Source organism: Strix aluco, chromosome 1, assembly GCF_031877795.1.
Source record: "Strix aluco isolate bStrAlu1 chromosome 1, bStrAlu1.hap1, whole genome shotgun sequence".
Taxonomy (NCBI): domain Eukaryota; kingdom Metazoa; phylum Chordata; class Aves; order Strigiformes; family Strigidae; genus Strix; species Strix aluco.
In genome coordinates this window covers 125264223-125292030 of record NC_133931.1, presented here as the reverse complement: position 1 = coordinate 125292030, position 27808 = coordinate 125264223, and the positions used below count along the sequence as shown (strand labels likewise).

At 35.3% G+C, this 27808-nt stretch overlaps 1 protein-coding gene across 1 annotated transcript in view; it reads left to right on the top strand.

Annotated features, from left to right (window-relative positions):
- The window catches only part of MALRD1 (MAM and LDL receptor class A domain containing 1), a 291044-nt gene that overhangs the window by 95233 nt on the left and 168003 nt on the right, over positions 1 to 27808 (top strand). The window contains exons 19-23 of the mRNA XM_074814744.1: positions 199 to 375; positions 2839 to 3016; positions 19496 to 19652; positions 22394 to 22504; positions 23351 to 23564. Of these exons, the coding sequence (XP_074670845.1) occupies positions 199 to 375; positions 2839 to 3016; positions 19496 to 19652; positions 22394 to 22504; positions 23351 to 23564 (837 nt within the window). The remainder of the gene's footprint in view (positions 1 to 198; positions 376 to 2838; positions 3017 to 19495; positions 19653 to 22393; positions 22505 to 23350; positions 23565 to 27808) is intronic.

The window sequence follows — 27808 nt, the reverse complement described above, 5'->3', positions numbered from 1 at the left end:
AGCATGATCACCCTAGTGCTTTCCACTGTGGAAATGTTCAATTCAGTTCCTGCTGGGCAACATTTAAGCCATTCAACTTGCCTGTCCAGGCAAAGCTATACCCTTGACAAAGTGTGGGATTGACAAGGGGAGAAATCATTACAAAACTAGAATGCCTTGGTCCCACCACTCAACATTTTGTTGGTTTGTTTTTCAAAGGAAGCTTGCCAACAATCTCTACAACTACTTCAGGAACTTCAGTTCCTCCCACACTGCCCATGAACAACTGCACAGAGAAGGAATTTGTCTGTAGAGCCTCTGGCCGTTGCATCCAGATGATCCAGAAGTGTGATTTTATACCTGACTGCTCTGATAAGTCTGATGAATCAGCTTGTGGTGAGTGTACCAAAGATTGTACTTTGCTACCCTATTAGTTTGCAGCTGTAAAACACATTGCTTTAACCACTCTGTATTTACCTTTACAATTTGGTATTGGCACCTAGATGCTATTTTAAAGATGATTTTCCCCAAAAAAATAGTAACATTTTGCTCTTAGTGTGGGAATCTGAGATGCTATGCACTTTCTGCCTTCTAATGGGTTGATTCAGACTTGACATTCAAATTCAACTTACTACTGAAATGGGGTCAGGGGGACAGGGGAAGGAGGAATCCTCATTCCTCCAATGATTGGTACATATAGATTTTAAGTGTGCATAGGTTCTCAAATTAAATGACCTATGACATGTTCACTAGTCCAGACTGAAAGAGAAAATAACCTTACAGTCTCATGTTTGGGGGGGGTGCACATCTGGGAGACTTGAGTCCACTTCTTACCTACTTCAAAGAATACAGGTTTTGGGTTTTTTTTAATACAAAGTATTTTCAGCAGCAGCAGTGACTGTGAAATGCAGCCTACTCCACAGAGAAGTGAGTTCCAAGCCTGTAAATTCCTAAAGCTCTGATGGCCAGATGGGAACACTGTAACTGGAACAGTGAATGGGGTCACCACATGTTCTCCATAGAGGTCTAAGACATTTGTTGATTGCTTCTGAGTTGCAGCAGCTCACACTATAGCATTTTAGAAGAAACTGTCAATGACTTTGTTTTGCCTTAAAGCATTTGAAAATGCTACTGTACTGAAGCTGATTAATGAGAGGGACAGACACCTAGAGACAGTGACCTCATTAACCTTTGCAAGTTAAACTATTCTCACTGAAGATCAAAACTCTGCATTCATTACGCATTGTGTAGGGAACTCAATCACCTCTATCAGGGCTGAGGACTCAATGAGGAAAAGTAACATTAGACTCCTTCTGTCTATTTCTTATGTGGGAATAACTCTGGAAGGAATGAATCTGATATATAAATATCACTGGGTAATTTCTTATAATATGAAAAAACACCAACCATTGAAATTCTGCACTGAAAAATAAATGCAGAGTCCATTGGATAGAACTTTTTCCCCCCCTCAAAAAACTCTGTCTTACAAAACATCCTTTCTTTCTGAGAGAGATTAATACTGTGTAAAATACACCTTTACATATTTGCTCTATCTGAAGTCTCCCATCACAACAGCAGTCATGGCAATTTATCACTCAAATGACAGTGCTGGAACAGGAGTTAAGTATGTACTGACTCGGGGCAGAAATATGTTCTCAGGAAGGTGTTATCTCTCTCAAGAGGTATTTGAAACATAATGTTTATAAAACATGTTAAAAAGGGGGAAGAAACACTTCATACTATGCTACTCATCTTTCTCAGGAAACATCACAAATCTTTATATGGGTACCTCATGAGATCATACTGGTTGTGGTTTGCTTCCTTACTGGAGATATACAAGCTAATAAATCAAAACTCCCTCCCTTCCTAGTCTACCATTTTTAGCCTCCAAGGAAGGAAGCATCAGGCACATTCTTCTAACACACCATGATTTCTTGATGTAGGAGTTACCTCAGCCACGCTAGCATTTGAGCTTCATGTGTTAAAATAAATTCTTGTTTCCCTGCACAATTCTCACAGCAGTTGCTTAGACTCGAGTATAATAATCTGTTTCAAAGTCCTGGCAAGTGACAAGACTCACCTTGGATAGCCTAGACAAAGTTTCTGCAAAATATTCAGGAAGATGTACTGGAGAATAAATATTCATAGCAGAAATGGAAAATAAGTGGGTTTCTTTCCCCTAAATATTCTTACAGGGGGATGCATTGTGAGGCAGGAATGGTAGTGAACTCACTTTTCTTGTCCAGTTGCTCAGGAAGCAAAAACTGAGGCACAGGCAGCTGTATATTTATTTAGTAAGGTAACAATTCATTATTTGACACCAGTACCAAATAACTGCATTATTATGTTTCTTTCAGGTATTGTGGGGACTGCTTGAAATATTAATTTCTTTTTTTAGAGTTTTGGTCATGGACTTTGTACACAATGTGCAATGAGTTGCTGATGTCATCAGTCTACAAGACTGAAGAAAAAATTATGCAGCATCTGGTGGATTTGTGACTGATGAATTTTACACACATTTCAGTGTATATCATACAACAGATTATTAGAATGTTTTGAAAGCTGGTCAGAACACACAGGAAGATAGATACTGAGGTGCAAAAGAACTGGTATATTCCCAAAATTAGAATCTGCCTAATAGAAAATAAGATAGAAAGTATAATTGATATTTTATCTATAGAGGAAAAATATGTATATATTATTATATAGAGAGGAAAAAACATATTAGTACTGTGTCAGTATTTGTCGATACTATAAATTGAATCCTTTTTATTGCCATGTTATTTACTTTATCATAACATCAATCAATGATTTCCAATTTTTATATAAACTTGAAGTATTCATTGTTCCTCTCTAAAGTTATGGAAGTCTGTGACTTTGAAGATAAAAACCAGTGTGGATGGTATCAACCAGCCTCGGAACAGATGTCAGGAAATTATTCCATCCATACTGCAAACGTATTCAAGTGGGAACTTGGAAGAGGAGCAAATCTCTACCCTGGACAAGAAAATCACTGCCCGTTAATTGATCATACTATGTGAGTACAATTTTTCAGGTACTTGAATTTTTCTTGGACTGTGTGAGTTTGGCCATGTATGGATTTTCAGGGGGAAAAACTGCTCAGTTCACAGTATTGAAGCAGATTGTTGATTTATTAATGGCATGTAACTGACTGGCAATCAGTAAAGTAGATATGCAGAATCAATAGCATCAATACAACAGATGAATCAAAATACAAAATATTAATAAACAGGTACAAATTTCTAAACACCCTTCTGTAAGCAGTTTTGCAAAGTTTCAGTACCTCCCCATCCAGAGAAACATGCACTCCCTCTCGCAGAGCACATGTGGGATACAAGAATGTTCACCCTTATGGGAAAGCAAGTTTGGAGACATCACTGCTCGAGCTTTATGTGTACACATGTCACTGCCTACAGTCTGTTAATCATACACCATAAGAAATCAATACTCCTTGTAGCACTGCAAACTCTCAGCCCACCAGCTGGATACTGGCTGTTCGCAGCATCCAGTGGGGACAATGCTCTCTCTGGTCTATGCAGCAGTTATGGCACAACAAGATGACCTCTGGCATGTCAAAACCGAGTTTTGGCTGCTGCTGTTTCCACTCCATAATGTCTCCCCACTGTTACAAATTTTCATCCTACTTTTATACTTTTTTTTTCAAGCTGACTTCTCCTTTGTTTGAAAGTTGTCTTTGTAATTCACTGTCTACTGTTTAATTTAGTTGATGGTGGTTATCATCTTGATCAGTTTGGGGTGAATACCTTCTCAAATGCTTTATTCACACAGATAGTGCACACTCAATTTTCTACCTTACTAGATATTGTTATCCCAGCAGTTTTGCCCAAGGGTGGGCAGTAAATATTACCCCAACAATGGGTCTTGTGAATTCTGCTGTCATTTAATAATTAACTTATACAGTTCGAAACAATTGTAGTTAAATTCAGTTTAGTTGATATTTTACCATTTTTCTGACAAATTATGTCACTTCATAGTAAAATAAAAGAATGCTTCTGTTCTCTCAGTGTAGATTTCTAAATTAATTTTGGACTCTAGACAGATTGTTTATGATAATTATGAGCTCCTCCCAAAGACTTTCCTTTGATTTGTGTCAAGGAGCAATAATTAGCTTTTTTCTATGGAGATTTGGGTCTACCTGTGTTTCAGGGTTTTTTTAAAGCAAGAAATGTGATTTTAAAAAATGCATTAATGCAATTTATATTCCAGTTAAAAGTAACAGTTAAGATTTATTGAAAGAAAATCCTTACATAAGATACATGCTATCAAATGTATTAAGTACAAACAACTTTCAGTGTCATACAGCTTCAGTTCATCTAATAAGGAAATTTCTGTACAGCATCATTCTTCTGAACAGAAAAACACTTGCCTAGTTCTAGTGATAGGCATGTTTAGTTTTTGTGACAATAGTCCACAGAGTGAAAAAATTGACTTTAAATCAAAACCACTCCAACAGATCTTTTGCTATATTGCTACTAGTTTAAAATAAGATTATATTGCATTTACCCAGCCTGAGAGTATTTCTATCACCATAAAAGAACCAGCTCAATATGTTAGTTTCACTGTGTACTTCATTAAAATCACTGTATATTTTTTACTAAAAAAAGGAAAAACCACAAAAAACCTTCATTCAAGAATAACAGACAAGAATTACACTGCTACATAATTGTTTCAAGATCTTTACATTATATATATAAAGAAAGTGTATTCTATAAAAAAGAATAACTCTTTATGATAAATTGGCTGTCAAATCTCTCATTGACTGCTATTTAATTGTTATATATTAGCCAATACCAGCACTGTATGTGTACTTAGTAAATCTTCTCACAGCCTTTCCAGTACAGATTTGCATTGACACAGTGATACATGAAATTGTATTACTGTTTCTCAAAGTATTTTCAGGGTTTAATGCAACTAACAGTATACTGAAAAAGACTGATGAAAAGAGAAAGTAAATGATCCATAGAGACTGCGGTTTTCAGGCAACACTGAAATGTATTGCTGTTGTGATATTTCATGAGGTGCAATTTGGTTGTATTGTTTCCCCATTCCCTTTGTTTATTGGCCTATAGAAGAGAACAGGAGCATGATGCTTCCAAAATACAGCAGGAGATGCAGAGCGGCAGTTTTGTTGAATTAAAACTCTGAAACATTTTGTTTTATTTTCTCATCCATTTTCCCCAAATTTCCATGGAGTTAGATGAGAGAAGATGTAATCCTGTAATCCTGTGTGCTTGCTTATTAAAATAAAACATGCAGGGTTATGTATAGAAATGTTTAGATGCATCCTGATTCAAGAATGGGTAACCGTGCAGTTTACAATGAGTTCTTTCAGCAGAAATACCTGTGAATAGTTGGAGATTCAAATCATCTACTTCCCACAGAATATGTATTTGGGCTAGCCACATGTAGGCTGATGAATTACAAGGTGGAGGTGTGAGTCTCTGAAGCTGTAATTACACCAGTTAAGCAAAAGTAATGACTTCAGAAATGGAGGACAGACAGCTTTTATGTGTGTATATAAGCCCAAGGCTGGAGAAATGGAAGCTGTTACAGCAGCCTGACAGTCCTTGGCTTGAGCTGGAGAAAGGTTGGCACATGTTTTGCAAAGAACTAGGTGATGTTAGCATTGTGCACTGAAAAGACCATTATATGTATATGAATGTAGAGCTCTCACGGCATCTTTCTACACTTAGCAAATGGGAATTCTCTATCGCAGTTCAGTTTCTAAATGCTATAATAATGAAAGTATCAATTTGTGTAGGCTTAAACAAATGTATAGAATAGACACCAGCAAATGGATCACTCCATAAATTTGTTTCTATTTTAGAGAAAATGGTTAGTGATGTAGAAAATTCTTTGACATTATTAATGATATTTGGGTACAACTGTTATTTGAAAACTTTGTAAGCACTTAATTGATATGATAATTCATACCCAAATCTGTCATCAAAACTAATAAATCAAAACAAAAAAAGATGTGGAACTAAAATTCTAAGATCACATGATAATTATTCCTGTGTAAATAGCTCCCTTGATAACCATACGTTTAACACATCTGTCTTGCTTTTGTGTCTGCTTTTCTGACAATCGTTAGTGGAATTTAGCACAGGAAAAATTAGGAAAAATTAAAGGCTTTAAGTAATATACTTAAGTCCACCAGGTTTTTCAGCAGTCAATAAATGTTTTAAAGTTAAGAGTCTAAGAACTTCAAATTAGGTGAAAAAAATTGTAATCCCACAGGACACTACTCATGAAACACTGGAAAGGAGAAAGCTGAATTTAACTCCTTAAACGCACTTATTTTTTGCCTACTGCATTTCACTTAGCTGATATAACCAAAACACAAAACCATTTCTATTATATTGCTTGTACAAATCACCCTTGTTCTGTGCCATTGAGCATGACATAGAAGAGATAATAAAAGAAGCACTGAAATCTACATTGAAATGCATTTTTGAGTACATGGTAAATACTAGGTAGTCTCCAAAATAGTTAAGTCCAGTTAAGGAACAGCTTGTGTGAAGGGGTCAGAGACCTGATCAGTTATGACCTGGAAAGTGTTGTGCAAGGAATGTTGAGACAGTCTTATATGCACAAAGCTTTATCTGGACCATCCATAGCTGGATACATTGACTCTAAAGGTAAGATTTTACCTTTGTAAAAAAAAAAAAAAAAGGACTTGGAAAACTGTTTCCAGTGGCCAGACAGGAAGAGAAGCAACAGGCTGTTTCACAGATGAGGATCTTCTCCAGTACAACATATTTCCCCCTATAAACCTTTTTCCATAGCAGCTATATAGTTTTCATCAGGACTGAACTGTCTCAGGATTTGTGAGGTGCAAGGGCATGAAACAACCCCTAAGAACAACAAAGGGAAAATCATTGCTGCAGCAGCGTCCTAGTGCCTACGTGGAAAGGTGCAAAGTTGTAAGTCAAAGGCAAACTGTAGAGTTGCAAATGGGAGGATGAGAGGAGCCAAGGCCACCCCTCCTCCAGTCACTGCAGTAGCTACCTTGTGCTACCAAAAAGACAGCTGGAGCTCTCAGTCTGTCCGACCTTTCAGCACAGCAGATACTTCCTTGACTGTTGTAGATCTTTTCTGATGTTGTCTTCCTACTATCTTCATGCCAGTATTTCATTCTTTATCTAGCCACCTTCTTGGTTCGAGAAGTGCTTTATATCCAAAAGCAAACCTTGGAAAATACTTTTCTGATATTGAGATAGCTTTGTCCATGTCGTGTTTAGATATAGCCCTTGAGACACTTGTGTACTATATGCAGATATCTCATTCAAAGGCTAGAAGATGTCTTCTTGGATTATCCTACATCTGTCTCAAAAGGGCATGTACTCTCATATGGAGACAGTATCTTCTCTAGAGTGACTTGTTATGCAGATGTTACAGGAAGATGCTTACAGTTAGCCCAGCAGATATTTAAAGCACATATTCTCTTATAAAAGTGATTCAGCAAAATATTTTTCTAAAAACAGAAAGTTAGCCTTTCTATATACCCAGGAAGACCAAAGTAATGTATAGCTATTTTTATATTTACTATTATATTACTACAAATAATTAAATACCTGTTGAAAGTCTTGACTAAGTCATTCACAAAAAATAAAAATATCTGTGACAATTTATTCTATAATCCTTTTTTCTTGAATTAAGATTTTTTTCAGAGAATAAGAATTCAGACAATCAAGGTTCAGAAAACAGGTTTTCCTTTGCAGTCTTCTTTGAACAAGGTGCATCTTGATATATGCTTGTTCTCTAGGTGGTTGTGAAATATGGACTAATTTGTGTTAGTAGTTCATTAAAGTATTAGCAAAGCATCACAGATAATCAAGTGTTTTACTATGCACACTAGTAAATAGCCAGGGTGACGATAAGGCAAGAAACAAGATCATAGATGTTAGACATCTGATACTAAGTAAAAATGTAGTTACTGAGGAGTTTTGTACAGTAACACAATTTTATAGTAAACTGTAACACAGTAAATTGCTAATTAAAACTAACGCCCATTGTGATTAGAAATTTTGCTGGCTTTTTCAGCTAGAGCTTGGTATTTAAGAAGGAAACTCATTACTCTTGTTTCCTTTTGCCTTCAACCTCACAAAATTTACAGAGATGTGACAATGCTAATGAGATGTGGCAGGTTCAGATGAGCCATGGAAACACCATGAATTATTCTCAACCCTGTGTCAGTCAGAAGCCATCAGACTAAAATCTCCAATGGAGAAAATCCAACTAACAGTCACTGACTGTTGTGTTATGATCAAAATGTGGAATCTTTCATCTCTGATGCCATTTGCTTTGTGTGGTGCTTGGTATGCTGCAATGCTTTTAAGTGCCATTGGTAAATCCTGAGAGAGTTTGAACAGAGATTCTCTGAGATAATGATGCTGACAGAACAAAGAGAAAAAAAAAAATTAGACTGGTTAATAACATATGAATCTGTGCTCTACTGTTCAACTACAAAGTTTTATTTGTTTGCAGTTAAGTCTGCTAGGCTTTAGTTTTCGATATCAGCTGTTCTGTTATTTTAACCTTTTGATATTTTAAGGTAGCCTCAAACAGTGATATAGTTTCTGCTCTTAAAGGATACAGCACTTTCTACAGTTTTAAAAATACATCTGTGCACTTTTGAACGTACCTACAGCTCAGAGGTGTAGAGATTTGCAAAATTTGCAAATGAACAATCCATAGAGAAAGACACATCTGTATGTAAAGGAGTGAGCAACGATCATGTTTCGTCTGAGCAAGAAATCTGTTTTTTTAAACAGTTGTTGCTACTTCCAAAATGTTGTTCTGCTCAGTTAGTGAGAAAAGGAAAATGGGATTTGAAATGTTTCATCAGGCTGTGGTTCATTAGCATTGTGCACTTTCCTCTGATTATAAACTGTGTGTCAGTGCTGCAGTTCAGGTGTGATTAGAGCTGATGTGGATATGTCTGCTCCAGCCCAATTTTAGCTACCGCTGGTTCCGATTGCCATGGTACGGGAGTATGGCACTCAGCATGGTACACAAAATTGTCCTGAAGTGCTAAGCAAAGATTTGGGTGGTTACACCTCGCTCATCTCTACTCTGCTGTGATTACACTATATCTCTAAAGCACTGGATTTATATTGATGTGCACCAATTTTCCAATCTGTACTCCAATGAAGTCTGCATAATCATTTGTATTCTTTTCCCCATAGCTGAATGATACTGCCAGATGAATCTTCAAGTAATTAAGATTAGTTTATAAAATTTTGCTTTCTCCCATAAAGCCTTGTTCAGAATATACTTCAGACAGCTTATATGTTCTTTCTGTTTTAAATTTCTTTATCAAAACTGTTGTAAAGAATATTTCTGTCTCTCTTGAACTTTTAGCAAATGATATATTAATTAACAGAACAATGAAATTACCATATACTTTTTTTTCCCATGAATTTCTTTAAAAACAAATCTCTAAGTTTTTATCATGTAATCAGAATCTTTACTTTGTAGAGATAATCCCAAAAGCAGCTTAAATGTGTTTACAATGTATGGAATGATTTTTAAAGGATTGATGGACATTAACACAAAGATGTCTGCATTATTCCAACCAAAAGGATAAAAAGAAGCTCCTGAGAGAAAACACCTTCCTGAAGGCACAAACCAAGCCTCATTACAATACACCACAAGAAATGCTTAACATCAATTCTGTGTTTGTCATTTTATATGGATGGGTGTCTGAAGAGTTCAATGTACTTCACTACTGTATATTTATGTTGGACTTGCTGTCTCATTCTGTTTAGGCTGTGCTGACTACTATTCTTTAAGCAGGAATTACTTGAAGACACTGAAATTAAAGACAATGCTTTTAAATGAGCTTTTTAGATATGGAGACTATAAATGATACCTGAGAGTACTATAGTTAGTTACACTTATGTAAAAGTGGAGGAAAAGTATGAGCTTAATGTGATGCTTTTACACACTAGATCTGTTTTCAATAGTATTGTTTGCTTTAGACAAATGTGCGTGTATATCTGAGAACTTTATTGACAGTGAAGTGAAACACATAACATTAAGTCACATAGGGTCCACAGCTGTCTCTAAGAAGATGCTTATAGTACTCTCAAAGACAATGGAAAATGAAAGGATGGGGATACTTCAACCTTGTAAATAGGAGTTTATTTATCAGGTTACAGGGTATCTATCTATCACAGGCTCTGATGGGTATTGTGCTTCTATAGGTGCAATTCTTGTGATTCTTGAGTTGAATGGGTGTAGATTTCATCAGAATAAAGACTTGAGGGCATCTAGAGAAATCAGATAACAATAAACAATACAAACTGATTTAATTTTTATATATTTGTAGAATTATTAATTCATATACTTTCATCCTCCCCAACTTTCAAAGCACTTTCTGGGAGTATCTAATATTTCTTAGTTATACCCAGTAAAAAAAGTGAAGGTTACATGTGGCTGCAGTACAGTCTGAAAAGAATCCCACTGTAACATTGTGCATTAGATTTCTCCAACCTCCTCTTGTCTCTTTAGAACTGGGACCGTAAATTGAATTTTGAATATCAGATGACTCCACCAGCACTTAGTCACCTTCAGCAATGAAGTCTGGAGTCTTATCAGACTTCAGGTTAATATTATCTTTTGACTTTGTCATAATCCATTTGTTAGTGTCTGCTTACATTGTTAGTGACAAATTTCAGATGAATGTGTATGGAAAAATAATCTGGAAGTGCACACAGCCATCACAGTAATATAGATAATACACATTAGTATCACCTGAAGCAATATATTGATTAAAAGCTGAACACTAAAGACTGTATATTTAATATTTTTATAAGAGAAATCTCTGTGCTGTATGTTTAATGAAACTGAAGCAAATATAATAATTCTTTTTTAGGAAAAGTTTGGAGTTGAAAAGTGCTGAAAAAGTAATTCTAAGTTTTGCCCCATCCACTTGGAGAGCAAAATTATTCATATTAGTTGTGTGTCCAACTTAAATATGTAGCTGTGAAATACTAATTACTTTTAAGAATAAGCTAATGGTCACAAATTATTTGCAGGATGATGTCAAATAACTAGTCCATTTCAAGTAATCATAATTTAATCAAACCTAATTTTGTGTGAAAAAAGAGAATGTACTCAAAGTATTTTTTAGCTCAGTAAATTAGGATACCAGAGCATGGGATTAATCTCATAATGAAAATAGATTAAACTGTGAAGAATATAGTCATTATGTGTGGGCAAAACTTTACTAGCATGATTTCTTCCTGGAATTCATACCTATTATGTAAAACAAGGCATCAAAGTTGTACTCAAAGCTTTATGTGGTATGCTTGTATTATGGTCAAAGATAGCAAGTTTCTTTCAGAATTTTCACTCTTGGAGTGTGATAATAGATATAACACGCTTTGATTTAGTGCAAGAATTCCTTCTCACATTTGTGGTGATTTTGTCTGGAGCACCTTTCTAATCTCAGTGTCCAATTACAGGTCTCAGTATGTGGATAGTGCTTTGGTGTGTTAGAGATATTTCCTGTTGACATCCAGCAATTTGCAGACGGTGGTCTGTAAACACAGCCAGAGGATGGCTTCTACAACAGGAAATAGCTCTGTTATATCTTTTCAGAAAGCAGTCTTCCAAAACCTTTACAACTATTTTGTTATGGCATGGCAATCATATTACTTTTTTGATTCTGAGTATATCATGCATGTTAAATGTCAATGACAGTGGGAGGTTATTAGATAAAAAATATTTTTCAGATCATGGTAAAAGGACTTACTCTTTTCAGAATTACCACTGTTTGAAATCAAATTTATCACATATTGCTGTAAGTGAAGATCTGCTTTCCTGACTACTGTTTGCTTTCAATCAGTTTTTAATTTTTTTGAAATGTTTACGGAAATGCTTAAATTTAATTGAAGAAAAGTCTTCCTTTTTTCTTCTTTCTGGTTGTTAAATACAGATTTGAGTTACTGACTATTTCAAACCTATGAATATTTAAGTGGTTAGAAGTTCTCAGTGAAGAAAATCTTTCTCTGAAATATAGTGGAATTATAGGTTATTGGAGTTCTTATTGTTCTTTAAGACTACTGAAAGTTACATATTTTATGACATTTTGATTTTGCATATAGATTCTTTTTCTTCAATAATATCCTCACAGCTGCAATCCTTTACTCAGGAAAGAACCCTGTTGAAGCCAATGGATATGCATAAGTCACTACAAGACAGGACCTGTTAAAGATCTGTTCATATGTTATGATCTATAATAGGCCATCCTATATTACCTACAGAAGAATAAGTAGTCAAACTATTTCTGGTGTAGACAATATCTAGCAAATACAGATACTAAAGAAACAAGGTATTTTTTTCTCATTCTCCTTCTTTCTCCTCATAAAACTTATGCTTCCTAAAGAAGTGTCCTCTGCCACACGTCTTTCAGATTCATGGTCATTATACATCTTGAGTAAAACTTTGGCCACTGTCCACAGACTACCCTCTCCTTCCTATAACACGTATTACCTCTGGCTGAAATAATGGGCATAATGGGCAGCGCATCGAGTAGCTGTTACCCAGAGTATAAAGCAGGTGATAAATTTATTCTTGAATGAGTGCTTGAATGTTAAAGTCTCTTTCACTTCTGAAATTTTTTGCATCTTTTTGTGATTTCTACAGGCAGATGCAGTGTTGAGGGAACTGTTAGAGTTTGCTTTTTTTTTTTTTTTACAGAAATCTTACTGTATATTTCTATAATACTTTCTGTAATATTTCTACATTGCTTCTACACATCTTTCAGCAGTTTCCCACCGTAAAGCCACACTTCAGGTAAGTGGTGCTATAGATATGATGTGTACACAGCTTTCCTATTTTACAGTTAATATATTGAAGTTATACTGGACTCTATATGGACACATACAAAGATAAAGATTAAGCTTTCCTTGTATCTTTGCCTGTTTCCTTAGGAACACTGTAATAATAATGACTTCTGGATGCTTTATATTTCTATTGCAAACTTCTTGCCAATGCAAGAGAATGTGAAAGGTTAGCATCTTTTTAAAGGTTTTTAATATAGATTTTTATTTTTATACCTACTTAAATTTTTGCCAGAACTTTCAGATCATCTGGTTTCTGACACTTAAACAAGAAATAATAAGAATCAACATAAAATGAAGCTAGCATGATGGAAAGGTCAAAGTATCACAGTTTACAACCATCTTGTGTCAAATATATAAGGCATTAAAACACCAGTGTTATACTCTGATGACATAGTACAAGAAAAGAAAAGTGACCCCAATATAAATCTTTTCTCATAAATACGGTCGCTAGGAAGAAAAAGGGGAGAATTTAACTTCCTCTTAGCTAATGAAATAAAAATCTAAAAAGTTTTCTCAGAAATCTTTTGATGAAATGTTTTCTAACTAGGAAATCCTAGCTAATCTAAAACTAAAGTTCTCCTGCAAACATCTTAACTTTGGCAAAACTTTTGTCAGCTGGTTCCTATGCTCCTATTCCCTTGGAGGAAAGGGAATAGATAGAGAAGAGACTGATCTCCCCCAGTCCCACTACCCTGATAAAGGATGCACAGGATGTGATAAATGCAAACTGAACCCGCTGCCTTGTCTGATTCAAACCATCAACTTAAGCTTTGATGGCCCACATTTTCCTGATAAGTCTAGTATCATGCAATCCTTCCCCTTTGGTCAAGAGAGCGTTTCTTTTGGATGTCATCCAGTGCCCTACTGTGGTTTTGACCACTAGCTTGGGGTTTCTCTCTGTACAGAAACCCATGTGGACTAATAGCAGGTCACTGGATGGACAGATTCTGGACAGACGGTGTTGGAGAGCTGAAGAATAATGTTTTAAACACAAAATAAGTCCAACTTGTTTTATGGACATATATATCCAATGGAAAGGAAAGTGGGAGCTGCTGCTTTTTGAATTTCAAATTTTAGTATGGTGTTTTAATCATTGGGATGCTTATCCCTCTAAGGAAACAGAAATTTCCCTTTCTGCTTTGCCTTTTTTATTTGTTTTTTCATCATTGCTGAGATTTGGAAGGAAATCGAAACTCTTTAATGAAAAGGATTTGTTTGTTTTCTAACCAGATTTAGTATTCACTCCAAATGAAAAATGAAGAGTAAAGGGTATTTTGTAAGTCCATCTAAGTGCTTAATCAGGGATTCTCAAACAATTTGTAGAAGATACGTAGAGGAATTAACACTTTAAAAACTGAGAGATGTCCAACAATTAATTAAATTAGAGTTTGAACTTTCTGTATGGGAACATTCAGCTGATTAATTTTTGATCCACTTTCAGACATTACAACAATAAATAATTACTACTGTGAAATGAATAATTCACAGCAGGAGACTTTACTTGATAACACTACCAGTTTTAAGCTGGGCCTAATTGTTTGGATAGGCTCCAACTTTTTTTTTAACACACCTAATCTTTCCCTCAGTACTAATTCCCATTTAGTATATTCAGTTCCCTGTGTTCTTCTGCATGCTTTGAAGGGGGAAATACAGTGAAGATTCTTTTATGTATGCCCATTCTTTGTTAACTACATTTTAAATGATACTTGAAATATTAAGCTATTAGCAAAGTCAAGTATGGAAATGTAGCTCAGTTGCTTATGTTGAATTTTTTGTATTCATTAAAATGTTGTGAATTTCCCTCTGAAATTAATTAGGATTATTGCACTGGCACAGGAATGTCTCTATATAGGGAATGCTTGCAATACAGAGGTAAAATTAATTATTTTCAAAGGGTAAATATCAAGATTTTAATGACACATATTGTAGCTGCCAACTAAGAGGTTTTCCATGGAATAATTTTCCAAATGAGCCTGAGATCTTGCAGCTACTGGCAGGGGAGCCTGCGTGTATTTTGTTGAATTTCAGCACTTACATAAGATCTACATTGAAAGCCAGATTTATTCACTCTTATACATGTTGAACAATATCTTGTTTTACACTTGTTACCATCGATTTCTTGAAGTCTCATCTGAAAAGAAAAAAGGAAAGAAAGAGTACTTCTATGGAGTAGGAAAGAAAGGAATTTAAGGAGGGATCAGATGTTTAAATCACACAGTGAAGAAACTACTACCTTGTCTGAAGATCACTCAAAAAACAAAGATGGAGAATGAGGAGGAAAACAACTTCTGAGCAGAGTAAGAGAGACTGATAATTTAGGTTTAGAGAAAGTTTTAGAATACCTTGTGACTGTATAATACTTATTGGTTTAAAACACATGTAGGCCAGCTATGAAATCTTTTCCCTTAAAAGTCACAGCTCAACAAACTGAACAGATGATTGCATGTACATTAACTGGCTCTCCTACAAAAGATGTATCCATAGAAGGTGCAGGTCCTCTAGCATGTAAAGTGTATGCAAACAGAATGACTTACTTCAAACTCTTCTCCCTATAGCATGTGCATCTCCCTGTAAATTCCATGCAGGTTGCGATACCAGACATCTTAAAGAATTCAAGACAGAGAAATTCCTTTGCTCCGTAAGCAAACATGGTGCAAGTTAATGTCAGCTACAGACACTCAAAGAAAGTTTTCCTTTTAAACAACATGGATAGGTCACAAGTATATCAGTCTTGTGACAAAAATCACAAGACTGTGATTATCAGTCTTGTGATAAAACTAAATGTAAAAATTTCCATGATAAGAGTGAAGGTGAACAAGAATGCTCTACACACACTTATCCAGCCCCTTCTGATCCTTCTATTTCCCCTTACTTTACCACACATCCTTAATACTCTTGTAATCACATACTGCCACCATGTTTAATGACTAACACTCCATGAAGTGTATCATACAGGGGACTTTCATCTGGTTTACTAGTTTTAAATGTAACATTATAGCAAACACTGAAACAAGGGCAAAAAACTCTGCAGTGACACCTGCCTTCTTAAAATGTGGTATGGGACCAGTAGTATGTAGGCAGAGATGTGATTTTGGCATGCCTTCAGGACACAGACATATCTGACAGGACACACCAAATAAGAGATAGATGTTTAAATTTCATCATAATACCTACCACTGTTTCAAACTAATCTCACTGAGGGGCCTGGACATAATACTGAATGCTCTGGGATGTATGAGGGCTGTAAGTGCTATTGCTTTTCAGAGCCCTTTATCATTCTGCTTCTTACAGCCCTCTTGATTGCTATTGTAAACACAGTGTTGACACTCTTGGACCACTGAAAGTATGAGTTCCCATCAGCAGAGTAAATTCTGAATTTTTAAATGTTTTTGCAAACCTTAAGAGAACTGGATATTCTTTTACCTCCAGGCAAGACTCTGGTAGAATACTCAGCGCCAAGGAAAAAAGGAAATCAAAAATTGCTACACTGAAATAACAGCTTTCTTCAGCAGACAGGAGGGAAATAAGTGAATATTCCAAATGCAGGCTTGCTTGAAATTTCTGCAGCTATTTAGTTTTCAAAGTTTACAATTATCACTCTTATAGTACATGCAGTTTATTAGGAAAAGCTGTTTTAACAAAAATGTTCTATTAATTTTTATTTTGGGATTATTTTTACCTAACTGCCCTAAGGTTTACATATGTGTTACTCTATTTTGTGCTTGTTTCTGGAATAGGTAACTTCCAAATATTTATGCTACTGTCTCAAGGATAATGTAAATACTTGCAGTAATTGTAAATATGTCTGAATTACCAGGATACAGTGATAAAAGTTTCAGTGACATTTCTTTCATCTGCTTCTGAGTGAAAAGAAAAATAAGACTGTGGAGAAGATCTTGATTTCCCCAGATCATTACTTTTCCCCCTAGAATTCCAGCAGACTTACTTTGGTCCCTCTTGGCTTTATCAGCAGTCCTCAGTGATTTCATCTGTAACATGTCTGACCTACACAAAATGAAGGTCTGCCCCACATTTAAAGATGTATTTTTAAAACATATTGTTCCTTCTTCAAAAATATCTACTTGCATATAGCTTAAGAAGAGAAAATTTTACTATAAACTACTGGGCATTTCTTTTATAAGAAAGGAAGGTTATAATTCTGAGTAGTTATTTCAATTTTATGGGTGGCAGTAGAAATGTTAACTCTGATCATGACCACTACTTTCCTGCATGTATTTGATTTCTACCTAAAACTATGTGTATAGGCATCCCATCGCACACACTACTGATTTTTTATGTAAAAGTCTTCATTTTTCAGTTATGAATCATATGTACTTCATGTTCTCCAATTAACATGTAAGAAACAATCTATAAAATATTATCTTTTTCTGCATAAGTTACTTCATTTTACAGGATCTTTTAGTTCTTCACTTTAAATAAAACAAATGTGTTAATAGTTTAGAGCTGAGAATCATCTTTTGTAGCTAAAGAGAAATTATGAGAATACTTCATTTCTGAGACTTTTGACATCTGCAGATATTTTACATACAAATCCTTGCCAGTATCTACAAATACAGTGATTCTCTCATTCTTACATACTAGATAAGGTTTTGGGAAACCTCTGAAAAGTGTAATGATTATAAGATAGAACTGTGGTTGATTAACTAGTAAAAGTGCTCCTTTCACTTCTGACCCACAGAAGTGTTATAATTGCACTTTGCCCTGGTGAAGGAAAGTCTGGGATTTCAGTAAACTATCAAAATTGTCTCTTATTTCCTTAGCTTTCCATGCCTTTTTAATCCTTTTTTTTTTTTTTTTCTTTCTGGTGTGACACCAGGGGAGGCAGAAGCAGTACTCTGCACAAGCAATGAACCAGCCACTAATTTGCAAGGATTTTTGAAGGGCTGTTTTGTGTCAATGGCTATTACTAGGTTTTAATTTTCCTCTGAAGAAAAAATTTAACAGTATTAAACATCAAAAAAGAAAAAGAGATGGAAAATTATCTTAATTTAAATATAGCCTTAAGATCAACCACAGGTTACAGGAAGGATAAGGAGATACTCTATGAAATTCTTTGCCTTGGGCAAAAGGAAGTTCAGGCTGTTTGCAGTCTATCAATCTGTCACTGGTCATATTAGAAACAAGTTACTGCATATGTGTTTCTAAGGATGAGTGAATTAATTAAAGGACTTCAGATCCTCAGATGAAATTGCTGTCTGAGTACAGAGATAAACTTTGCCTTTTTCCAGCCTACTTTATATTATGTAATCTAGTAGATAGAACATGCTGTTCCTAACATGACTGAATATGTGGTGGAATTCAGTCTCTCCTTGACCTCCAGAGTACATGACAGGCCTTAATTAATATATTTTAAAGTATTTTGTGATTATTGAGTATAAATTATTCTATACAGTAAATGTAATCTATTTGTAACTTTGCAGTGATAAACCTGTACATGTTAAATTCATAGTTCTTTTATCACATGAATCAGTACAGTTCAATATAGGCAGGGCAATCTGAGGTAAATTATGTCTAGATAAATAGTGAAGATATGTTTTTTAATTTTATAATGTGTTCTAAATTTTCCTACAAGATTTCAAAGAAACTTCACTAGATTATTGAAAAAGTAATTTTTATATTTAATACTGCAGGGCAACTGCAGCATAGACTGCATCAAACTGAGTTCCGACCACAGGAACCAAAGTCTTTTAGTTCTTTAGACTGCTCTAAGTAAAAAAACTTAAGAGGGCTGGTGAGAAATAAAAGTTCTTGAATCTGTACCATCAAATTCCTGACTTTTCCCATTGGGCAGGACTTGCAGACTGTGAACATCCTCTGGGTACTCTGCATTTCTCTCAGCAGTGCTTCCTGGGCATGGTCACTACCTTCTCACAGTTGCAGTGGTGCAACTTTATGGAGTGGTTGTTCAGAGTGTGGCCAGACAGGAAAACTGAAAAGCAAGAAAAACCTAATACCAGGATATTTTTAAAAACATGCATCCTATTGTCAGGTTTGTAAGCCTGTCAGGTTTGGAAAGGTTTTTTTCTTTTGAGAAGCACTGAGCATGTAGCAACTCCACTGAAGAGAACAGAATCTTATCTTTGGTCAACAACTCCTTTTTATTTTGAAAAGCAAGGTTTTTAGGAGCCAAATCTTAGATACCCAAAACACTAAAACTGCAATTCTGGTCTCTCTGTACACTTCAGATCTGATGCTACTGTAAAGCTGGACTCATCCTTCCCAGCAGCTCAGGAGAAAGAAATTCACCCAGTATCTTGGATTTTCTTGACTTCAAGCCAGGGTCAAACCCTCTGATTTCCCTGAGGAAAGAGAGTGGAGGGGAAACCTGGATGCCCTCCAGCCCCCATCTATACAACCCTGTGGGTAAAGGCTGACTTCAGATCTGTATTTTGTTTTGCCAGTCGCTGATATAAAAAATACTAGCTGTCTTTTCAAGGACTTTTGGGATTCTGGCTACACACTGACAAACTAAAAGGCATCCAGATACCCAGACAGAAGATGTTATATCTGTATATGGAAATATTACCGTTTGAACTAGAAATTAATTATGATTAAATGTTTTGTTTTAATAATGAAAAACCTTTATCTCTGGGCAGGTGTACTGAAGAAGGCTGGTATCTGTTTGCAGACAGTTCGAATGGAGAATTTGGTCACACAGCTGACATTGCTACCCCAGTCATCTCTCTTACAGGACCCAAATGCAAAATCATATTTTGGAACCACATGAATGGTTCAACAATAGGTTCTCTGGAGGTACGGAGATGTTCTTTGCTTTGGGTTGGTTTTTTTTACTGCCCAAAATATCTGCGAGAAACTTCATGCCTTGTCATTTAGTTTCATTAAAGCCTAGGTTGCTGATAAATGAAAAAGAACAATTACTAACACTCTACTGCTCTCAGTATGCTATGATCTGAAGGAAGCATTAGCTCAAGTAAGCTGGGGAAAATGTAACTTTCTACAACAATCAAAAATTATGACCTTTAAGGACATATTGTAGTTGGAACTTCCATACAAGAAAAAGCCTTTGACACTGAAAAGCATAGATATTTGGACACTGAGGTCTTTGACTGAATGTGGGAGCATGAAAAAAAAAAAAGTAATAGTATTAAAATTTGCTGTAAAATTTTGTACAAACAGCTTATTCCTCAGAAAGTTTAACATATATATTTCAGAGGTTAATTCTATTAATGTAAGTAGTATTGAACTATTTCTAGGATATAATAGTAACAAACTTTCTTACCCATACCCTTTTCTTCACTCCAGTTAAAATAAAAGCACTTCTGTAAAGGAAATGTGACTCATTCAGCATCTTGTAGATCAAACGAGTCACTGCAAAGTGAATGAATAGAAGAGCAACATTGTTCTCAACAATTTTTTTGCCACATATAATGGGATTTCCCATCAATGTTACACAATAACTACAACATCAGAAATGGATTGAAAATAATACTCAGGATAAGTTACCCAGTCACCAGTGCACTCAGTATCAAGTTGGGTGTGGCCAGTGCATATGGTTTTAATAGTACAAATAAATTCTCACTAGCTTGGTTACTCTGAATAACAAATTATAATAAAAAATCTGGCATAATTCAACTGTTTTGAAGAGGAAATTAAAATGTATGCTGACATTAGAACTGAAATCTGAGATGTGGTGTCCTTTACCCCATGCATTTAACTTACTAGATGTTCAGAGGAAGCATGTTCTGTGTTTTCTTGAATTTTTCTTAAACAATTTTTTAAAAAAAATCACTGAATTTCTCCCAAGTAAGTAAAGATTTTGATAGGCTGCTTGGCAAGTAGTCAAATTTTAAATCATCAGAATTAGTGGGAAATCAGAGTATAAAGATGGTTTGTCCTCAGTTTTAAAGACTCCTAACAGAACAATTTGTCATGGGTAACTCTATGAAAGTATTAGATGTGCTATTTCAATAACTTGCAATGTAATCTAATTGCATAGGGCTTCAAAGTGCATTAGGGTACAGGGAAGCCTTGGATTTTAATAGCACATAAATTTATGGCCATATTTAAATCTAAAATTATAACTTTTAACATGATATGATAGAAAATATGAATTTCTGATGGACTTGGTTTTATAATTTAGTAGGTAATTTACAGTGTATGTAAGTGTATGTCTATATAGTTACACACATATCTATATTCACATAAACATATAGTTTGCATGTCAGTGTAAGAAAAACCTTTCCTTATTCAGCTCCCTTTATTCTCTCAACTAATATCTGTAATCTCTTTTTCTCTCCAATTTATTTTTTTCCCTTAAAATTCATGTCTTCTGCAGGCAGTTCTTCTTGTCTATAAAGCCGGGTGTCACTTTGGTTTTCTATTCAATTTAATATATTACACCTGTTTCTTTTGTTCCCCTCAAATGAAAGCTCTTTGGTGTGAGGATCTGCTGTTTGCTTGGCAGAACTTACCTGTTATGCAATATCATACACACTCATGGGACTGCATAAATTTTCAAAAAAACCCTTTTATTTTCATTAAGATGAAAAATGCCTGGGCTGCCCTAAGAAGATTACACACAGTAGCAATAAATCCTTGAAAGCAGAAGTGGTTCAGGCAACTGGTGAACTGATGTTTAGCTCTGAGAGTAGTGGCTGGAGACACAGCTTGACACACTTCATCAAACACCGATCTTGTTATTGTCAGCTCAGTTGAATTTGGATGCCCAAGAGGTTGGAGCAAAGCTTATTCAGGACTTGGTGCTCATGTTGAAATGTGTCAGCTTTCCCCAATTCAATGACTATTTACAAGGGTAAGGGTGTTTACAAGTCTTCCATTGCCCAAACAGATGAAATTTGGTCTTTAGAAGAAAAGAACAAGTTTTCATTTGTAGAAGAAAAAATGTTTCATAAGAATAAGGACAAGAAAATCTATCCCAGAATGGAGCAATCTGAAGGATGCATGAACTAATATATTTTTCAGTAACTCTTGTTGTTAATGCTGTTTCCATGTTTTACAAATGGATCCTGACCCATTAATGAGCAATGTGGTTAGCTGCTCCAGATAAATTAATGGGATAAGTTAGCCAGGTAAGGCTCTGGACTGAGCATGTGTATGAGGAGATCAGAAAATCTTAAAGCATTATTTTCTTAAAATAGTCATTCACACTGGCAAATCCCTTTGCATCAGACAGGACTATAGGAAAAAGTTCTTCACTGAGACAGTGGTTGGTCACTGGAACAGCCTCCCCAGGGAAGTGGTCATGGCACCGAGCCTGTCAGAGTTCAGGGAGCATCTGGACAAAGCTTAGTCATATGGTTTAGTTTTAGGTAGTCCTGCGAGGAGCAGGGATTTGCACTCAGTGATGGTTTTGGGTCCCTTCCAACTGCAGATATTCTATGATTCTATGATATTTAATGGTGGTAGAGATAAGTTGTACAAGATACTCTTGTACTCTTGTATACAATTAAGGGACCTAAAGTGAGTTGGTAATGGAAAGATTTTTTTGTGACCTAGAATTATTTCCTTTTTAGGTACTCTGTAAAACCAGTAACAGGACTTCTAAACTGTGGATTCAAAGTGGCAACCAAGGTCCCCAGTGGAAAAGAGCAGAAGTGTTCTTAGGAATCCGTTCAAATTTTCAGGTATGTATTCCTATATTATGTGCTTCCTAGACAGCCGGCTTTAGGTACCCTTATATTATGCATTCTTCACCTCCTCATTTCCCTTTTTGCTCCATACACATACTGTACCTGCCCTTCTGAACAGCAACAGTCATCTTTCTGACTGGCTGATTGATTACCTGAGCAGGAGACAAGTTTTTGGAGATTTCTCACTCCCCTTCAATCTCAGACTGTTATCCACGTTTTAAGACAGAGAATCCCTTCTATCCTTGATTCCAACTCAGGTTAAACTTTTCCACTTCCTTCTCCTTAGTGACAGTACTGTTACATCTGGTTTTTGAAAAAAGAGTCTTGAACATGATGTGTACTTTGAAATATGAGCTGATTCCTAAGCCTCTGAGAGATACTTAGTCATGGGTATGCCATGCTTTCTTGTAACCTTATAAAGAAAACAGGGACAAATTTAAAAATGTGTTACATTCCCTGGTCCTTTTGTCTTGGATGGCTTTTAATTAAAATTTAACATTTTTTTTACATTCATGGGAATAACTGATGAATGACTTGGACTAGTCTTTCTCATGCTTATTTGCAGAAGTAGGTGGAACCCTTGCTATTAATTCACGAGTGGGGACTAGTACCTGTTTGTGTTGCTCATTTTCTTTCCCTTTTTTTTTTGTACTTGGTTGATGTCTTTAATATCTATAGTGACAGATCTGTAGAAGCAGTAGTACGAGCTTTCATAGGACTGTGCTCTGACAGTAAGAACTGACCACTTCATATTCCAAGATTTGTAAGGACTGTCATAGTCTCTGTTTTATTCATGTTGCACGTGTAAGCCTACTGTAATAGCTCTGTAATTTTTATTAGGTTGTTTTCAGGGCAAAACGTGGTGTCAGTTACATGGGAGATGTGGCAGTGGATGATATTACCTTTGAAGATTGTTCCCCTTTGCTCGTCCCAGGCAGACCTTGCACATCAGAGGAATTCACATGTGCCAACAAGTACTGCATCCCAAAGGATAATCTGTGTGATTTTGTAAATGACTGTGCAGATAACTCAGATGAGAGTCCTACTATTTGCAGTAAGTATGATAGGTTTTTTAATATAACTATCATAAACAGCTGTGCCTGCTGTGAATTATTATTTGAATACTTTTGGCAGCTCATCAGCTAAGAAAGCAAATAAGAATGTAATAATTTAATTCTATTCCCTGACTTCTAAGGATTTTAAATTACTATTATTTAATTTGAAATCATATGATAGAAAATAAAAAGAACTGTTAGTGAATTTCTTAAAATTACTCAGAAAGCAGCTGTCTTTAAAAGCAGATTAAAAATCTCCTGCTTTCCATATGAAAAGAATGTATTAAAGATGAAAAAAATACTTCAAGCATAATACCTTTGGGATATGAGGGACCTACCTCCTTTGATATTTCAAGGATTGTCAGGTCTCTTAGCAAATCATTTTAATCTGAATACTGTACAATTTTGGTTTTACAAGAGATATCAAGAAACAGCATCTGTAGTATCAGATTCAAAGAACGATGTTTCATATCAAATAGATTCTCCTCTGGAGAAATGGATCACAATATATAGTACTAACATTCTCTTTTTTCTAGTACAGCCGTGGGAAATGCTCACACAATCAAATCTGCATTGTTTGATACCGTATGAACAGTTGCCTCATTTTTATTGAGATCATGAATATGGTTTATCAAATTCTCATTGAATACAATTCTAGGAAGCAAAGGTATGCTGATATCCTATGAAGCTAAGGTACATGGCAAAGGGACTGTGTTTTGCAAATTATTTTCATACTATTAAACTTCTCAGTGATTTCCAAATAGGAATAGCATGTCGCCAAGCTATATGGGGATCAGTTTAGATCTTCTGCAACTAAAAATGAGGAGTATATCAAGTTGAAATTACTCTGTTGAAAAAGATTTTCATATTTTGGTTTTTATTTTCTGAAATATTTAAATGCTCTTTACCTGTGACTTTTTTGAGTTCCTGGATTGTATTTCCCATGAAATACCATCAGCCAATTAAAGACTGAAACATAAGCAGCAAGATGCTTCAAAAAAGCTGATAGGATTTAGTTTTGCAACGCCCTAAAGTATTTCATTCTGATTCCCCATTGGAAAAGAGATGAACTGAAACAGTCCCAGAAAGAAAATGTTTTCCTGCAAAATGTTTTTCTTATTTTCTAAGTTAAAAAAAAGAGTAAAAAGTTATTTTTAAAAAATAGGAAAATTATTTTCCTGGCTGCATTTTAATGGGAAGATTTGCAATGAAGTATTACGGAGCCTTAACAGCACAGTCATTAGTGGGGCGAAACTTCTATATCAACATGGATTTTGCCTCAGATAAAAAAATTAATCCTATTTCATAGTATCTAATTATGCTGTAAAATGCTTGGTGGCCAATTATAACTTTATTTGTTAGGTCTGGGATTGCTTTATTCAATAACATTTTCAATAACAGTGTCAGGAATTAGACTAATTTTTGCTTTTCTTTTTTTCCTTTTATTTTTTCAGTTTTGAAGTAGGTATGCTGCTTTAAATTTCCACTATGTGTTGGAGAATTTGGGGTTTCTTTTATTGATGATGCCTCTACCTTAAATATTTAATAAAGTAGCAATACATAATACAGCACTTGCTGAAAATATACGTAACAGAAAAATGCTATTTCTGTTTTCCCAACATTTTCATGAAGCAGGCTGTCTCCAAAGAGAACATAATAATAGAAAACACATATTTCCACTCTTTGTGAAGTTTTTTTTCATTCCTTGCAGCTATCAGAGAAGAGTTGTTTCCTCACTGCTGAACCATGGAGCAGTAGCTTGAAAACCTCAAACTCAGAAGCCTGAGGAAGGCTCTAGTAGGGCAAAACATGATAGATCAAAGCACAGGAAGCAAGAAATGGGCAGTTTTACTCAGGCACAGCAATTGTGTTTAAAAAATGTGAAAACTCTGCAACATCTAGACATTTCTAATGTACTTTTTAGCAGTAGGCCTTCTTGGATCGCTGACTCTAACTGTAAATGTGGTTTGTTATGTGCATGAAGAGTCATTGTATCTTAGTTAATGAAATCTTTCTGCACCATGTTGAAACTAGTCCCTAAGTCTCTGCTATACTCCTGAAACTGCAGAACATTAATAGGACTATATCACACGACGATACTTGCCAAGTCTAGTTAGCAATGTCTACACAAAGCCAGCATTGCTGAGATATAAACTATGCCTCATAAAGCTGTTAAATTACTATTATGAGATCTGTGTCTTGGTTTTGTTTGATTTGTTGAGGGCTCTTTTTATCTAGTTGCATGACATCAGTGTTGTAAAATAAGTCAAGTACATATTTTAACAGATATACTGATTTCTCAAATGTTTAGAAATTATTCCATTAGATATTGAATGAGTGATCCATGCTCAGAGTTTTCTTTAACTATAATGTCACTGGTACTATTTTCTTACTACAAGTATATGAGAACAAAATAAACCACAACAATGCTGGAGAGGTAATGGGTGGTAGCACTCCTCCAAACTTGTTCAGAAACTGCTGGGGTTTGCCGTATGCTGCTTGAGGTTAACAGTGTATCAGAGGAAGGTCTCTGAGGCAGCTCTGGTTAGATTGAGTTGGGCATGCCTCCTTGAGGTAGAAATGGTGGTTTATGAGATTTAGTAAATTAAATTTTGTGAAAAAGGCTGTGGGGCAGTAGTGTTTTTCCAGTCTGAAATATAGATTAGTGTCAGTGCAGGTGGCTGTACTTGTTAGATATCTGGTTTTGTCTAAGCTTGGTTAATGTTTGGTTTAGCTCATCAGTGTGCTTCTGAAACAAAGTCTCTTGCTCATTCCTATTTATTGTGATTTGGTTTGCTTTGTAGAGTGTGCTCAAGCATATGAACTAGGCTCCTTTCATTAGGAAATAAATTGAAAGATGAGCTCCAGGAGGGCATCAAATGTATTCTAAGCACTAGTGGTCATTTAGACCTCAGGATCAGGCTATACTACCTCAGTCCTCTTTCCTCCATTGCCCCCTAAATGTCTTCAGGTCTTCAGGATCAGGTGTTTTGCTCTACAGATCTGCTCCTGTAGCTCTATACTTCTTGTTCATCTAGGCATAGATGTTAAGAATAACGTGACTTAAAATAGTTTAAAATTTGCACCATTTAATTACCTAGTTTATTACAAAGATTCATTAGATCTTTTGTGATGAATATAATACAATTCATATACCTACCGTTAAGTGTTTTTCTTAAATTATTAAGCTCTCATCCAGTAGTAAAATTCAGCAGCTCTGTGTCACTGTTCCATAGGCAAAAGGATTAACTTTGCTTTTGTAATTCATTACTGAGAGTTCATAGTTCTTCACAGAAGTGTCTACTACTCAAAGATTTAAATTGCAAGTGCACCATCATCTGCTGTAACTTGAGCTTCTGAATAGGCTGCCTAAATTCTCTTTTTCATCAGTGGATTGACTCACTTCCAGGTTGAAGTTTATGTAATTTAAAAATCAGTTGTTTGAGTTAGATTAGATAAATTGTCCTATAGATATGAGTATTTTTCTTTGTTGACTATAGAGAACCTACAAGGACATCTAATTTTAGATTAGGTAACACACAATATATACAGCATTAACATGGATGTTCAATGCTCATGCCTTCAGGACTTGATTCTTGAAAATATGGCTTTAAAACAAAATGGTCAGTTGCATGCATGAATTTTATTGACTTGAGATGGAATTTGTAAGTAATTGAAGGAATTTCTTTAGTATCCTGAAATATTATGTAACTAAATGATCATATGGCAAAAGATGAGAAGTGACAAATTCTATGGGCAGTTACATTCAGTTGAAGTAAACTACAATCTAAGTTTTGCATTAATGATAATCAGATCATTTAGCACATCAGGTTTGGGGTTTTTTTAATTGTTATTTCAGATGGAATCATATTTACAGACAAAGGTAAAAGACAGTGAAGCTCTTTTTGTTAAATAGTCCATATTTTTAAGAAAAAGTTTCTAGCTTCTTTTTCACACTTATGACCTCCACAAAGAAAAATACAAGGAAGAAATCTTTCATCTGATTTCAGCCTGAAACTTTAGAGGTAGCTGTCTTGCTGTTTTGGTCCATGTGTAGACTCTATGGATTTTAGCTCTTTGGCCTCATTATGAGGCTTCTGACCAGCTGCCAGTTCAATAAAGCTACTTTTAAGTGGCTGAACTTTATCAGACCCCAGAAGAGGCTCAGGTTCTGTTTACATTTTATGAGAGAGCTTTTGTCATTTCTTATGTTGTCAGACCAAATCATCCATACAGTTTCCAA